This window comes from Poecilia latipinna, unplaced genomic scaffold (assembly GCF_001443285.1).
Source record: "Poecilia latipinna isolate Pla-1442-1.1 unplaced genomic scaffold, P_latipinna-1.0 Scaffold776, whole genome shotgun sequence".
NCBI classification, from domain to species: Eukaryota; Metazoa; Chordata; class Actinopteri; order Cyprinodontiformes; family Poeciliidae; genus Poecilia; species Poecilia latipinna.
Genome location: NW_015113392.1, coordinates 315,219 through 332,124, shown reverse-complemented (window position 1 = coordinate 332,124; position 16,906 = coordinate 315,219). Strand labels below are relative to the sequence as shown.

At 36.1% G+C, this 16,906-nt stretch overlaps 1 protein-coding gene across 2 annotated transcripts; it reads right to left on the bottom strand.

The window, feature by feature from the left end:
* Positions 1–1,940: 1,940 nt before the first annotated feature.
* LOC106955906 (alpha-2,8-sialyltransferase 8F-like) lies at positions 1,941–14,058 on the bottom strand. 2 transcript variants are annotated; one of them, XM_015046351.1, is made up of 10 exons: positions 13,729–14,058; positions 11,157–11,213; positions 10,973–11,047; positions 7,836–7,907; positions 7,590–7,658; positions 5,065–5,139; positions 4,257–4,401; positions 3,429–3,541; positions 3,252–3,344; positions 1,941–3,173 (listed from the first exon to the last, which is right to left on the bottom strand). In XM_015046351.1, the coding sequence occupies exons 1-10, from the start codon at positions 13,821–13,823 to the stop codon at positions 2,696–2,698; spliced, it is 1,272 nt and encodes a 423-aa protein (XP_014901837.1). In that variant the 5' UTR covers positions 13,824–14,058; the 3' UTR covers positions 1,941–2,695. The 2 variants fall into 2 exon arrangements, with proteins under 2 accessions (XP_014901837.1, XP_014901836.1); XM_015046350.1 differs by lacking the exon at positions 13,729–14,058 and having other exon boundaries at positions 11,157–11,728.
* Between the last annotated feature and the right edge of the window lie 2,848 nt (positions 14,059–16,906).

The following is a 16,906-nucleotide window of genomic DNA, read 5'->3' as shown; positions in this document are numbered from 1 at the left end:
GTCCTTTTGGTGGGTGAACCTTTAACAGCGAGGTGAAAATGGTCCCAGACAAAGAGAGAGAAAAAATACAAAGATTGTCCAACAAAATGTTCAAAGACACAATAAAAATATTTCAAAATGCTTTTATTTTGCATAGTACTTAAAGTTAAATGCATTTCAGAACAGATGGGTCTTTATCTAGTTAACTGTTTATGTATTACCTTACTAAACCACCACACATTAATTGGTAATGTATTGAAACCTTAAGACTTTTTTTCCAGGATATGCCTGTAATATCTACAGTATTTCTTTCTTATTTATGTATGTTATTTCTTGTTTTTTGTTCTTATATTTTTGTACCTTTGTGTGAACCTACATGCTTTAATTTGTTGCTAGCACACCTGGATTTCCCAAGTGATGGGACAGTGAAGGATATTTTTATTTCTATGTAAACGTCTCCAGACCTTCCTCCGTCTCCGCTGGGTTCATTTGGTCTTCATGATGCCGTTTGTTCCTTCTGAGGTTTTCACTGGACACCTGAGAAGAAATTACCTACAGGTGGACTCTGTTTACTAATTAGATAAATGCAAATACAGGCATTTATTATATTTTTATTTGGAAAACAATTTGAAAACCCCTTTCATAGTTACTCTTTACCTTATTGTACTGAAAATCCCAACAGATCATTTAGATTTATAGATGTAAAGTGACAAAATGTGAAAGAATCAAAGGGTGCAATCACTTTTGTAAGGAACTGTATAAAATGTTAATCAAAAGTAAGAAAATGTGATTATTTAGAAAAAAATACTTTAATATATGAATCTATCCCACAACATTCCTTATGACCTGTACCCTGGAGAACTCTATAAATACTTCACTTGCATAAAAAAAGCTACATCTTGTATTAAATCTTAGTGCCCTTGGACACTTAAAGGTTTCAGAACAACGATGAATATGAAAAAAACATTCCTTCCATTTTCCTAGCAGAAATATTCAGATTCATAATAAATATTTTGTTCACTTCATATTTCCTCTTTCAGAATGCTTTTCACATTAGTCTACAACCGACTCTCAGTGAGCCAGGCATCTATAACGTCAAGGTTATTATTTTCATAAGAGAAGTCAATGCTATGATATAAACTGTTAACAGCAGTGGTTGCAGTACTAATATCATTCAAGAATTACTTCAGGATTAAATGTAACAAGTGTAAACACTCTGAACAACAACATTCACACAGTGCAAAATTCATGTGTTCATATTATATGCAGTCTATATGCAGTCAGATTTCCAATGATTTTTAATCAATTTGCCTCTTATTTTTACTGTGTAAAATAAGGATGACTTTATATAAAAATACTTTTTATACACTATGTATAAAAAGTATATTTTACATCAATCAGTAACCACATTTTAAAACAGTTTGAATCAAACATCAAGTGTAAAAAACTGCAAACTACAGATCCCACCATGCAAGTAATTATAAAAGAATAACAACCCCCTCCAAAAAAGACAAGTGAAAATCCTCAAAACCTCTAAAAAAATACAGACTGAGGAATGCCCTGCAAATTAGAATGTAGTCTTTTTTTTTTTTTCAAACAAATACTTCAAATTTGCTTTGTCAATTATGGTTGATTGTTGACATTGTCAATACTAGCCCTCTACACGTGACGTCACTATCTTCGAAACTCCGCCCACTCTGCCATCATAAACCTGTGATTTTATCGTGTAACTTTTAAGGAAGAAAGATACGGTCATAAGGATGACTTATGACCTTGTAAGTCATAAGGAATACTTTATTATGACTGTCAGTCATAATACTGTCAGTCATATTGACTGACAGTATTATGTCAGTCAGTGACATAATACTGACTGACGCCATTATACCTCGGTGTAATGGCGGATTTGTAAAAAGCATTCGCTTTGTAAAAGTATGATTACTTAAGTAATCATACTTACTTTACAAGTAAGTATGATTAGAAAGATATCAAATATCGCATTATGGGGAAGGTACACGTCTAACCTTTAGTAACCATGGAAACAATGCCGCACCATCATGTAGCCTAGCATGTATGCAACAAACTGGTTAGCATCTCGTCTTTTGTATGTTTTTAATCCTGCCTCGGTTTAGGGGAAGCGCCATTTATGACATAGTGACATAAATCATGTGGTGTGAATTTAGGTAAAGTCGGTAATTTGATCAACACCTCAGGAGGGAGAAGGTATGGACTGGTTTCTAAGCTAGCTGTTTCAAACTTTTATAAATACCCCCGTCTATGAGCTCCAGTGTTGTGTTCACAGACAAATTAGCTCGACTCGAACAAGTAGAAGCCATGAATAAACTGGCAAAAATAACTTTGGAAAACAATTTCAGTTGCTTTGTAAAATACTCCCGTCCCTCACTTCCGACGTTTGTCATGGCGCCTAGAATGATTAAGTGGTTGCAAAGGGTCAATAGGCACTTGCCCAGTGCAGCATCAAAAGGGAGAGAGGCATTCCAACAGACAGTTTGCACAACCTACTGACAACTTGTTGTTTCTGGACTGCTGTGCATTTATCCCAGAACAGAATATAAATAATTTCCTCCATTTTGTTTTGTGTTGGGTGGCAGGAGGAGGGGCTTGCGCAGGCCTCTGCTTAATACAGAACCACACCTGCACATGCAAACACACGCATACCTACACACGCAGCACTATGCTTTCTTTCCTGTATGTTGGACTACTCTCCTTTGGATTCACAGTCACCAAGGTGGAGCCTAAGTATACCCTCACTATGTAGCTGCAACAGGAGCTTAAACTCCTCCGGCATGGCATGGAATCCACTCTTTCCTCTCACGTCATCGTAATAATGGTGGGTCAGCTCCTTGAAGGTCTGCGGGTGAAGACCAAACGGCCAGAAGCCGTACAGGTCGACGGTGTCACACAGTTCCAGCGCCAGGCTTGTCAGGATCATGCCAGAGCTGAGACGCACAGCCTCCCATCCTTGAGAGCGCCAGAACGTGTCAAGATCCTTTAAGTACTCTGGATTGAAGTAGATTGGTTGCATGGGGCTCCCAAAGTCTTGAATAGTGTGGAAAGCCCGCATGCAGAGAACTATGTTTTTGACATAGGAAAATGCAGGAAGTAGAATCATGGAGCTTCTATATTGGCACAGTTTCTCCATAAACTTCCGTCGACTTCCTAAAAGAGAGTCATACCTGCAAATACAAAATTGATAATAAAAAACAAGCTAGATGATATTACTTAAGCTGAGAAAAATGTATACATTATCTCACTTTTGTAAAAGTATGCTCGGGTTTGCTGACACGAGGTCCGTCTTGACCCCAACATGTTTCTCGTATCCATTTTTTAAAGGCGCAAGGTTGCACCTAAAAAACAGTAGCAGACATTATTTTTCGTTAAACAGGATTCTTAAATAATTTTAACTTCTGATACTTAGACAGCCTACTGACCTGATGACAAACTCGGCTGAATCAATACTTTTTCCACAGCTGCTGTTTGCCAGGATCCCAGCATTCCCAACAACAGCACAAGAGCCGTAGGTTTTATTTGCAAAAGGAGACTCCTGAAATTACCAACAAAACTATTAAAATAAATATGATAAACAAAAGATTTTTCATAGTTTTAACAATTAAAAACATGCAAATAACTTATATTCAGATATATTTATAGGAATCAGTGATATATCTTGTTCCTTTGACTAATCCGCAAAAGTAACTATCAGATTTTAGGAAAACATCAATGGGCGACACATTAATCTGAGTTGTTTTTATGCTCTGGTAAACAGTTTACAGTTTAAGGCAGATGTACATATTTAGATATAATTGTCTTTTTTAAATGATCCCATTCAAATTTATATCCCCATCACGTAAATTCCTGTTTAAATCATTGAATTTTTGTTTTATGAGTCATAAAGAATAGCTTTAATATTTTATATATTTTTGCCTGCCGTAGGAAGACCTCTCTGCACCAAGATCATCTTCACTGATCAACAGCCAATCAATAACCAAAAGCTGTTTGGAACTGGCAGAAAAGATTTGGCCTTTTTTTTTTCATGGTGGTAACACGCATAAGTTCTGCTGCAAATCACACAGATGTGTTTTCCTTAAAATAATTTAAGAATAATTGCCAAAAAGGAAAAGAACAAAATATATTTATGGGTTAAGTGCATTTGAAAGTGAAGCATCATGTTAGCAAGTCCTATGTCTAAAATAAATAACTAATAAATTGGTAACAAACAATAATGAAACAGGAAACATGTAAAACATAAAACAACTTACCTTCAAAAATGTGTCAAAATGCTCCGATTTCACCTCAAAAACCCTCTTTTTATCTCCATCTGTAGCAAGCACTGATCCCACCAGAGTGTTCTTCTGAGTAATGATGGCCTTTTCATAACCTCTGACCTTTAAGTTCAGCTGAGCTCTGAAAAAAAACACAAGGGCTTTTATTTATTCAGCAGTTAGCAGAAGAAGAGTACTTCAAGGTGTGACAGTACAATAGCATTGAAAGCATGCTCTCTCTATTAAATGAAGAAGTTAAGTCTTTTTAATTATTGGCATGAAACGACATATCAGTAATCCCTCAATAAAGACTTAATTTCAAAAAGTCAGTCAGTGTGATAAAAAAAGATAACTCCATTCAATTCAAGAGTCAATATATGAAGTAGAGCAGGATAAACAATTGACAGCAAGGCAGGCAAGAAAGGCAAGTGTATTTATTTAGGATTATCACACACATAGCAATCCAAAGTGTTTTACCGTACAGAGGAAAGACAGAAAGCATAAGTATCACAGTGTTGGACAACTAAAACGACTGACACATAGTAAGACTTAATCTGAAACGAGACTAAATCTGCTAATCTAGAGGTGACCAAAACTCAACTAAATCTCAAACATGCTAGCCTAAAATACTGTGGCTGCTGCTAACTTAAAATACGCCATCAAATTAAAGCTGACTGATACCTGCGTGGGATGACAGGCCTGATAAAATCTTTTCTATGAACAGTTTGAAATGTTTCGGAATGCTGTTTAGCGTTCAAGCAGCAAGCTGATGGGAACGAGATTAAAATTGAGCTGATATTCATACCTTAATTCTACGTGTTTTTCCTCCTGTCTCTTCCACGGTTTGGAGTAAGGCTTTAGCATTTCATTTATGTTCTTCCTGGATTTGCAAAAGCAGAAGCACAAAAAGATCAGGAAACTGTGGCGTACATGGTTCTGTTTCGGCAAAAGCAAGGACTTCACTATGGCTGTGATTCTCAAAGGTTTCTTGAGGTTTGTCTTTTTTTATTTTTGTTTTCATTTTCGCAAGTTTTGCAACCCGAACCCGTTTCTGCTATACAGGAATAAGGGTTTCCAGTATAGCAGGAAAGTTCAAAAGTTCAAAAGACATTTTGAACTTCTTGCGCAAGATTTGATATTACCTGGCAGACTTTTTTTTTCTTTATTTTTACAAATATACGGACAACAGTAATACAAAGTATTTTCTTTTATCAATATTTCTTGAGTTTTCTTTTCAATGTTTTAAATATAGTTACTGACAAAGCACTTCTACTTTATGACTTTTTGTTTTGTTTGTTTTTTTAGCCACTGGAAAAACAAACTGTAATAGACAACACAGACAATCCGTGACTGACGAGGCATATCTGTCATTTGGATCTTTAGCGCATTTTTCTGCAGAAACGTAAATGCAGGAGGTAACACGCTCATATAACGCCCTCATGTTTTGCTTGTTTCCCATGACTGCGAGGACCTTTCCATCCACTGTATGAATCTGGAAAAATCCCTCCTGAAATAAAAGAAGCTGCTCATCATGGCATATTTTCAGCATGTTTCATTTCCTCCACACAATCAAAATGGCTCATTTCATTATATGACCACCTGGCTTTTGTTTTATCTCTTTCAGTCACAATTTTAGAGCTTTGTAAAATTTCCTGTTATCTTCTATGAAATATTGCCAAACTTCATTCCAAGCTATTTGTTCCCTGACGCTGAGAAACCAGTCCGTTTATCTATGTCTCCCGGGCTTGACTCTGTTATGGCTGCATTTTTTGTTTTTTTAATTAAATGTTGCAACCGCTTCTGCTTTTCAGAAATAAGCATTTCAGTGGAGACGCTACGAGTGTTTCCATGGAAAAGAGACACGAGGACACAAACGAAGACATTTCGGACTTCTTGCGCATGATTTGATATTACCTGGCAGATTTTTTTTTATTTCTACAAACATAATTTAATGCTAAAGACATTTTTGTGCGTTTCTGATATTTAGATTGCAGGGTTTCCCCCGGTGTATTATAGGCCTGGCGGCCCGCCATCCTTTACTAGCGCCACTGCCAGGCTAAGCCTTTTTTTGTTTATGCTTTGAGGAAAATAATAATAATTTTTTAAAAAAAGTTCTTTTTTTTCTTCTTTTTTAAGCCAGATTGCAAACGTCTCTGTTGCTCTGAGCGCTTCACTGGCGGGGCAGGTTTATACTTTATGCATTTAAAGTCGGACCAATCGCACTGCTGGTGCCTCTGCGCGATGCCTCGCGCGCTGCAGCAGCTGGATTAAGTTTACCTCAGCACGGATCCCGCGCGCCTCCTTTCACTCAAACTGGACACAGGCTGACCTGTATGGATATTTACATCAACCTCCTGTGAGGAATTATGATTCTTTCCAGAGTTTTTGATCAAGGTAGGACTTTAAACACCACTCTGATTAGGTCTATGTGAACTGCAGGAATAACTTGTAGTCGCGCTTTCGGAGGTGCGTTGAGCGAGTGGTGAGAATGATTTATATTTGTGAACAAAGAATTTTGTGCGGCTTTTCCATCTCAACATACGCTAGTTTGTATTAGTTAACGAACTAGCGCTAACCTGATCATGCAGGTTCAGCCTGGTGAGGAGCTTTTGCGCTCTCCTGTCTGTAACATCAGCATCGCGCTGATTTTATATTATATTATTTTTAGTATTATTTTTCCGGTTACAAAATGCATCAAACTGTATCAAATGCTTCCACTTAGTCAGACAGAGTGAATGTGCATGGACGCAGGGAGATCTGAGAAACTCGTCCCATAAACTCGACCAACCAGAGTAGTTTCTGTGATGCTTATTAAAAACTCAACAGACACGAAATGAAAGAGCTACTAAAGCCACATTAGCAACATTGAATTAAATCTCCCGTTTGTTGAGCATCTCTGCACAGTGCAGCAGATTAACTCATCATGCACAACCGGTCCAAGGCTGTATGAGGCCTGGAGCAGAGTCTGATTTACGGGCCCCTTTTGTTGCTAAAAACATCAGCACTTCGAACAGATCTGAGAGAGGGGGGTAGTTTAATTAGCCAACCTATGAAGCAATCAATTATAATTGCAGTTAACTAAATTGTATTTGTGAACAAACAGAGCTCAAACTTAAAGATTAAAATAAATTAAGCATCAGATTGTAGCTAGGGTAACAAAGCAGTCTAACTATGAATATTGTTCTTTTTTAAAAACTAAATTAAGCATTTTCCTGAGCTTTGTTGAGGCAGGAGGGACCGTAAATGTTTTTTCCTCTAAGTGGGCGATTGCACCTAAAAAAAATTGAGAATCACTGATCTAAAGGAAAAACTGTGACATTTTCTTCTCACCTGCAGTCTTCATACTGTTTACGTAGCTTGGCAGCTTGCTTCTTAGCTATTTTCCCAGATTTGCCTTTGCTGGGAAAAAATAAAGTGTCAAAATCTGTAAACTTGCTTCATCGCTGCTGGTCTCTGATTTACATGTACAGTCATGCACTTATAACATGTACCTCCAAAAATGAATCCTCTTTAAAGCTGCAGTACTTATGTCTTTGCATATATATATTTTTTTAAATATTGTGACACTGTTCTCACCTGCAGCCTTTACATGGCTTAGCTTCTTGTTTCTTGTCATCCGTTTTTTCAGGTTCTTCTTTGATGGGCTCACTGGAGAAAAAATGTGTCAAGATCTGTAAACTTGCATGAAAAAAAAAATCTCCTTTTATCTACATTTGGATTCAGGAATCCAGACGTAACAAATAGTTTTTTTTTATTCAGCATCCAGGTTTTAAATTTTCTCTATGTTTTGCATAGACTCAAAGAAATAAAAATGGCAGTATCATCTGCAAACAGCACAGTATCAGTATCAGTATCAAAAGGCCTCAGCTAAAACAATGTTATGTGATTGTTTTTAGATTGTAGCTAAAATTTAGCAAGAGCAGTTTGACACGCAGGTCAAGGGCCATGAGGTGAAAAAGCCGAATTACGTAGGTGCAGTACATTGTTGGACTTCTACAACAGACAGGTGCCAGGGACGACACAGCTGAAACATGTCTGACAGCCCTTTAGATTTGAAAAGTCATTGCTCTTGGATCCTATCCAGCCGTTACTGCTGGTTTCTCGAGGTAATCCTCTGCATTATCCCTTTGGCATCTTTAGATGCAGTGCAATGCATTGCCAAGAGTTTAAGGATTCAAAGCGTGTGTAGAAGTTATTCAGAAAATGGAGGGCAGAATGCCTTTCCGTGAGACTCGGTAGGGAGGATTAGAGTTGAAATGCTTTCGTTTCTTCGGCAAATGACCGTTTTTTTCCGTGCACCATGCTATAAGCCGCAGGTACAAATTTCTTGAGAAAAAAAAAAAAAAACTGGAGACGTACATATATAAGCCGCACCAGGCTATAAGCTGCTGGTATCTACGCCGCTCTCGGTTTTCCATAAGAACCCAGCTGAGGGCTGCGTCCTAATAAACCTGCTGGATTTATTAAGGATGCAGCCCTCCGTCTCCAAAACCGAACCCTGGGTTCGTTCTCGCCGAGCTTATGTGCAGCGGCTCTATTTCCTGTTCTGCCAGATCGATAGCCCTCAAATTAAAAGCTGCATCATATGAGTTTGAAGAAATTTCTCCGTCGTGCCTGCTGCTAGCATGTGGTTGTTTTAAATGAAAATTAGCACTTTCTTCTTCTTCTTCTTGATTTTACTGGCGGTTTGCAACAAAATGTTAGTAGCATTACCGCCACTTACTGGTATGGAGTGTGATTTGATCTATCTATCTATCTATCTATCTATCTATCTATCTATCTATCTATCTATCCTACCTAAATAAATAAATAAATAACAATAAATAAATAAATAAATAAATAAATAAATAAATAAATAAATAAATATATTCTACCTATGCATATAAAAAAATGTACACACATATATACAAATATACATACTTATACATAACTTTGTATTCTACCCATCTATATCATACACGCATTCACAAACACACCTACTATAATCAAATGTCATGAAATAATTTAGTTTTCTTTAAAAATTGAATAACTATTTGAATTAGCGCATTCTTCTTTGATTTCCAATTTTGACTTCCAATGATTCACTTCCTGTTAAAGAGCCCCCTGGTGGTTGAAGAAAAATCCACAGAAAAGCCGCACCGGGCTTTAAACCGCATGGTTCAAAGTGTAGGAAAAAAGTAGCGGCTTATAGTCCCAACGTTATTATCGCCTTTATGATGGATGCATCAAATGGTACAAAGTTTAATTTTTTTTAATTTACTGAATGTACTTCAGACATAAAAACTCCTCTGTTTAGATGACTACAGTGTGCAAAAACTCCATCACAGCACTTGGAGCAATTTTAGCACAGTAATGTTCAAACCAGGAGCCGTTTTGGACAAAATCTAAAAATAAACATCCAGTCTGTATTCCTCTTTGTGGGAATTCAATTAAAGATAAAAAAAAATAGTTGGACATAATCAGATGTGGCTAATATTCTTTAAATTGACTCTGTTATGTGTCAGTTTGCTGCATCAATCCACCAGATCAGTTGCAACTAAGCAATTTTCTCTTATTCAGCAATAATGGGCTTATATGACATTATTTTTGCTACAAGGTAAAGAGCAGGTGCAGAAGAATGCCAGAAAAATCTGAATTAATCCTTTGAGCATACGTTTTGATGCATAAATGGGGACAATCTCAGTTGGATTCAAAACCTCTACCTGACAACCTGCTGCAGTTTTTTTGTTTGTTTTATGATTTTTATCCACTGAAAATAAAACTGTAATTGATAAGACAGATGATCAGTGATTGATAACATAACTCAGAGCATGGCAACAAAAACAATACCGCTTCCATTATTTTTTACAGACTGAACAGATTAGTTAATTCAAACAACAGCAACAAATGTTTAATTTATTTCATGGTGATATAATTCATCAACTTTGTTTTAAATGAGTTCTTTTCAGTTACTATTTTATTGCTTTGTAAAATTTCCTGTTGGCTTTTCCGAAATATTGTCAAACTTCATTCCAAGCTAACCCATCCCTGACGTTGAGAAACTGCTCTGTGGGTTTATGAGGCATATTTTTCGCTTGGATCTTTACCACAGTTTAAACACGCTAACATAACACCCACATGGTTTGCAAGTTCACCATGACTGCAAGGACTGAATACAATAACTTATCTTTCCATCTGCCGTATGAATCTGTAAAAATTCCTCCTGAAATGAAAGAAGCTGCTCGTCACACAGATTTCCTCCACACAATCAAAATGGCTCATTTCACTATAGAAGCACTTGGCTTTTGCTTTATTTTTTCTGGTACAAGTAATAAATAAAATGCATCATTGTATTATTATATGGGGACTTTTTTTTTGCTGTCTGACAACAAAAAAGTGTGTCATTGCTATTTGCTTTGTGTCGATGAAACTGATATGCATCTTTTTTTGTTTTTAACAAACTTCTTCACTCTGGTTCTGTGTATTTAGCATTTAAATAATTACACATTTCAGTTAATTCAGTTAATCTGTGTTTCCTGATTTATAAAGTATTTATGAGTTTAAGTCACAGGTGAGCTTTTACAATGTAGAGTTGCCCAAGACAGCAAGACACGACAGACGAAACTTTCCACTGCAGGTGACCCTGGTGAGTTTTGAAAGTGCTTACTGCATTTGATAAGATCACATTTTGATTTAGGAAGTTTTAGTTTTGTAAGAAAGAACTGAGTTTATACCTCAGTTGTTCATCGTCGGGTTCTTCCGTTTGTGAGACTTGAGAGCAGAAATCTATGAACTGATTTGAACTCTCCCTGAAACACAAGAGCACATCCAGAAATGAGTGCTGCTGATGTAGATTGATCATCTATTAATTGAATTAACACAGAAATGACACGAAAAGCAGCGACTGCTCATTCTGACCTGGAGAGGCTATATGAATCGGTGCTTTGCAGTAGATTGCGGCGAGGTTTCTCCAATCTGTGGCGAGAGAAAAACAGGGTGTTGAGAAGAAAATATATTTTTAATAACAGTTTTGCTTTATTCAGTGTGAGTGGATTGCATAAACTTATATCACTAACACGTGCGTCACACATGAATCATCCTTTGGCGTTACCAGAACTATGAAACATTCAGTAATATTTCATCTGATGCACCATAAAGACGTCACATGCTGCATAGTATCTTTATAGATAACATCCAGCCTTTATGAGTGATTCCCATCCTCAAATCTGCTTTAAAAGTTGCAAACATCAACTTCTACTAGCATAAAACACTGAAGAATTATATGGAGTAGAAATTCTGCATATTCCTTAACAGTCATTCACTTTGTAAAGGGAATGATGCAATAAATTCTTCTTGTACTAGAACTCTAATTCTGAAGGTTGCATCCAAACAGGATAATTTATTATATGACAAAGTCCAAATGAAAAGTAGGGGGTTTTGCATCATTTACACCCAATAATCTTGCAAGCTAGAAGCAGGAAAAGACTCATGTTTGCACTGAACAGTGTGTGATTCTTGTGTCAGTCTTTAAGGGAAAAAAATAACATGAATTAATTTTTCAGTAATCATACCTGTTTAGCTCCTTTTCCCCCCCACAAACAAAACAAACTCAAACACCAGCAGAAAGATAGATTGTAAAATGACACTGTCATTGAATAACTATTTGAATTAGCGTGTTCTTCTTTGATTTCCAATTTTGACTTCCAATGATTCACTTCCTGTTAAAGAGCCCCCTGGTGGTTGAAGAAAAATCCACAGAAAAGTCGCACCGGGTTTTAAACCGCATGGTTCAAAGTGTAGGAAAAAAGTAGCGGCTTATAGTCCCAACGTTATTATCGCCTTTATGATGGATGCATCAAATGGTACAAAGTTTAATTTTTTTTAATTTACTGAATGTACTTCAGACATAAAAACTCCTCTGTTTAGATGACTACAGTGTGCAAAAACTCCATCACAGCACTTGGAGCAATTTTAGCACAGTAATGCTCAAACCAGGAGCCGTTTTGGACAAAATCTAAAAATAAACATCCAGTCTGTATTCCTCTTTGTGGGAATTCAATTAAAGATAAAAAAAATAGTTGGACATAATCAGATGTGGCTAATATTCTCTAAATCGACTCTGTTATGTGTCAGTTTGCTGCATCAATCCACCAGATCAGTTGCAACTAAGCAATTTTCTCTTATTCAGCAATAATGGGCTTATATGACATTATTTTTGCTACAAGGTAAAGAGCAGGTCTTTAAGGGAAAAAAATAATTATTTTGTAGCATTAGTTGACAGTTTAGCAAACTCTTGGAACTTCCATTTATCTTTGTAACTAAAAAGTTTTATTCAGTGTTGCTAAATAAATAGGTGAACATTTGTGGTCAGATGTTTGCATGTATTTGTGTTAATTGTATCTATTTATATTCAGTCTGCTTCTGGCTTTTTTTTTTTTGTTGCAGCATCAATGGTCCTATTTTTACTAATTTACTATTTATCTTTTTTTGCCCTGCAGTTTTAATCCTTCTTTAATACCGCTCTTCAATGACAGCCTGAAAGCTCTGTGCTCTTCAGAGTTTCTACTGCTGACAATCAAAAAGTTAACAACTTAGCATGAAATGCAGCCTAAGGCATCATGACAGGACAGTTTTTGTCCTTGCACAATGTTTTTTTTTTTTTTTTTTTTTACAAAACAAGCAGTAAGAGGAATTGACCTTCATATTTAACCTTTCTTTCATCTGTGAGACTTTTGCGGTAGGGTTTACAATTCCTGCCATTTGTCAAGTTTAAAGCACTCATGGATCACAAGATTTTGATTTTTTTAACCACACCAGTAAATATCTTTTTTTTTGTCCTTACAAAAAGAAAAAAAATGCAGTGGCAGTTTTTCAAAAAAAAAAAAAAAAAAAAAAACATCTCAAAAACAAAAAATCACAATCAGCACTGTCACTTCATACACAGTTGAAAGAAGTTGTGTTTCTGGTTAGTACTATCCCAGATTCATCTGTTTAATTTGTAGCAAGGCATCTAAAAAAACGTAGAAACTAGAAATAAGGAAATTTCAGGATGAAGCAGAAAAATGCAATTTCAGTTTGGAGAAATGTGCATCAAGTAATGATAATCTTCTAAGAGCCAGTGGGCTAAATTATAATACAAAAAACAATGAAAAAACGTAAACTTCAACTGATAAGCAGACACACCTAACACTTTAATGTTAAACGTAGAAGTACATCTATCTTTAATGTTGACATTTATTGAGACATTTTTGTCATTTATTTCCATACTTTTTTTATTTACTTGGTGAACATGAACAGGTTAAAAAGATACATATGAAAAAAACATAAATTATATTTTTTTCTTTTTCAACAATATCAGCTTTGACCACTACCTTATTTAAACCTCAGCAGCAGGAATGTGCCTCTGTACACACAGGGTTAATATGAAGACCTGAGACCCCGAACATGTCAGAATGTTTGTTTACATCCCATAGACAGAAGTTTAACTCACCCTTTCTCCATCGAATACCAGAAGGGAAGGACCAGGAGGCTAGCCAAAAAGAAGACGTTCAAAAATAGCAGCAGTTTCGACGCCTGTCCCCTCATACCTGTTTTTTTCTGTTAATCTCGTTTGCTTGTATTTTCTCTCACCTTCTATTTTACTCTTTCCTGGCTGTGAGTCATTAAGTACTCCCTGTCAAACTATCCCCTCCCTCATGCGATTACTTAAACAAATCTCTTTTTTTTCCAGTGCTGAACTTTGCCAATTGTGTAAATGCCTTGGGCAACTTTGAACTTTAATGCAAATAACTCTGGCACTCTTGGAAATTTTTTCCTTTGTTTCTGCTTCCCGCAAAGCAGTTTATCCTGAAATTTATTTGCACTCCTGCCAGATTTAGATTTAGAAATTTTTTATATTTCCTTTTATCCTTATTTTGGGATTTTTCTTTCAGACTCCGGACTTGGATCTGATGGAGAATTCTGCAAAGCGTTTTTTATATATCTTGAGGCATAAAAAAAAGGTGGTGGAAGAAAATTTGTAAAATAAAAAAGATATTCTAGATTTTTTTTTTCTAGGTTATCAGTTGTAATTTTCTCCAAATACAAAGTTGTTATTTGGAAAATACATCAGTAGTTTTGGTCTTTAGGGGTTACTTGATGTCACGATATTAATTTTTTTTTTTACCTACAAGAGTAAAAGGAGGCACTGGGTCGGTCAGCCTGCTTTTTTGTCTGTCTGCCATATTGGATTTAACAAAAATGTTCTTGCTCTTGCACTGGATGGCCAGTAGTTGATAGTGTGTTGTATGATGCAGTAGTGTCCACTTCAATGGTTTGTGTCAATTTACAACATGAAGCCTTAGCGTAAATTCAAACTGGAAGACTCTCTAGCCTCACCTGCATCATCCAATCGGTGCGACTCGTTCATCGCTGTCGATCTATCAACGCCGGACCAAGCCACGTCACGGCCAATCACCGACCAAGCTCCCGCTGATAAGGACCTCCATCCATGGCACCTCCACCCCTTCTCCACCTTCACTCTCCTGGCTCTTCAGGCACCCATCCTTCACCGACCTCCACCACCGGTGTACGGGCGCCGGGATATGACATTCCTAACCAGCATCGGGAATGCTCGTCCGAGCTTATTGCAATTTGCAGCTCCATATCCTCAGCCGGGGCCTGAGCGCCATAGAACTTTAATCCATGCATGTCAATAAACCTTTTTAATCGCTGTCAGATTTGTCTGACAATCTGTCTTTCTCTGGAAATAAAAATCAATCTAGATTTTTATTTACAGATTGAAATAAAAATCCACAAGAAACACAAAAAATGGCTCTTAGATCACTGTCCATTGCAGTGACTGCTATGCATGGTGCTCTGGTTATTGTTGGATTCATGACGCATCATCTAAAGCCATGAACAATGAGATCTATGTACTTAAGCATGTTATACAAATATGAAAAAGGCAAAGAATGTCTGGAAGGTCTACCAGGGGACCTTCCAGACATAGTGTGTCTTTTTAAAAAGAAAAAAAAACACATGTAGCACATCATCAGGTATCCTTCATGTCAGACGGTCACAACAACCTGTCAGCATTTACAGACATTTAGCGAGCCAAAGCTAACATTTACAGATCAGTTTCCCGTAAAGGTGCGGCACTGGTCCAACCAGAAAAACAGCAGATCTGAATCAAGGAATTTCACAAAATTATCTAACACTGTCATGGTAAGAAAAATGAGCAGCATCTTCAAGTTGCAGGGCTTCACTTGTCTTGAACATACATGATTTTAGAGCTAGTATTTAACTTTTTGTCCCTTTTTGTGTGCAGTTTTAATGATATTTTAGAAGCAGGTAATGACCTGACAATATATACATCAAAATATGTATTCCTCATTTCACATAATATGTAAAAATAAACAAAAAAGTAAGAAGTAACCTGTGGAATAAAGGGGGGGGGGGGGGGGACCCCCACCAGTTTACAAGAAATAGATTCAACTTCAAACCCAATTTCAGCAACTTTTAATTGTTTTTATCACTAAGCAGACCATTTAGAGTAAATAATATCACCAATTAAAGAGCTACTATTGACTGGGTGATGTGAGATCAAATTTATTTAAGATCTTTTTTTAATATAAAGCATTTTGTCATTTTATGTGTTGCCAATCCAAGCAATACTACATTCACACCAAAATGTCTGGAACATCGAGAAACAACTGTTTCAATTTGCAACAATTTAAGGTGTTGGACAAAATGGCCACTTAATAAGAATAACTTTCAACATTACATGTTACTGTTTGTACAGCTAGATTTGTGTTTACTGTTATTTTTTGCCATTTATTTAGCTGTTAAAAAGTATATTGAGTAACAGATAAACTGAGTGATTTTTTTTCTCTTTTTCACATTCAAAAGCTGGTGAAGAAGCTGAGGGTAAAGTTGGGATTTTATTTCAGGATTAGATGCTATATTTGCTGGATGCTGTTTATCATGAAGCTTTGTAGTTTATAACAGTTTTATAAGGTTCTACACATTAGTGTACATTATCCACTAAGGTAGTTAGTGCATAATATACGGTTTAATATATGGTCTTGGCATACTTTTATTTATAAAGCCATGCTAGGAGATTTTTCTTTCATTTTGTATTTCCTGGTCTACGTACAGAAAGCCAAAAGATATTCTCTTTGTTATTTTTTACTTTTACTTTCGGTGCACAAAGTCCTAACTGAACTTGTAAAGAGATCTTGTATGTTTTCCATCTTCTTGGAATCAGTTGCAGACATTTAAGTCAAGTATGTCTAAGTGTTTTTAAGGGTGTTATTACTTATTTTGAGAAGGAATTATCTGTCTGTAAATGTCTTAACGCAGGTTTTTTTCATCCAATTTATTTATGACGATATTAACTTTATGTTTCGCTGTGCTGGAATTCTCTTGCAAAAGAAATTTTTAATCTCTCAAATTCAAAAATGCTTTATTAATCCCAGAGTAAAATAAAATCATAGTAAAAATAATAATAATAATCATCAATCATCATCTCTCAATCTTAATTTTATTCATAAATGTTAATTTAAAAAAACATTAAAGATGCACTAAATAGTGCAGAAGTTAATTTATTTAATTATGAAAATAACTTAGATTTAATATGGTGAGCACTTCTTTGATTCAAAATAGCTATCTTTAGAAAAGAAAAAACA

Coding starts and splice junctions, on each gene's coding strand:
- LOC106955906 (XM_015046350.1), bottom strand. CDS start 11,329: ATGTGTGACGCACGTGTTAGTGATATAAGTTTATGCAATCCACTCACA. Junction 4,402..5,064: donor GAAAAACACGTAGAATTAAG/GTATGAATATCA, acceptor GTTTTTTTTCAG/AGCTCAGCTGAACTTAAAGG. Junction 3,542..4,256: donor ATTTTGACACATTTTTGAAG/GTAAGTTGTTTT, acceptor TGGTAATTTCAG/GAGTCTCCTTTTGCAAATAA.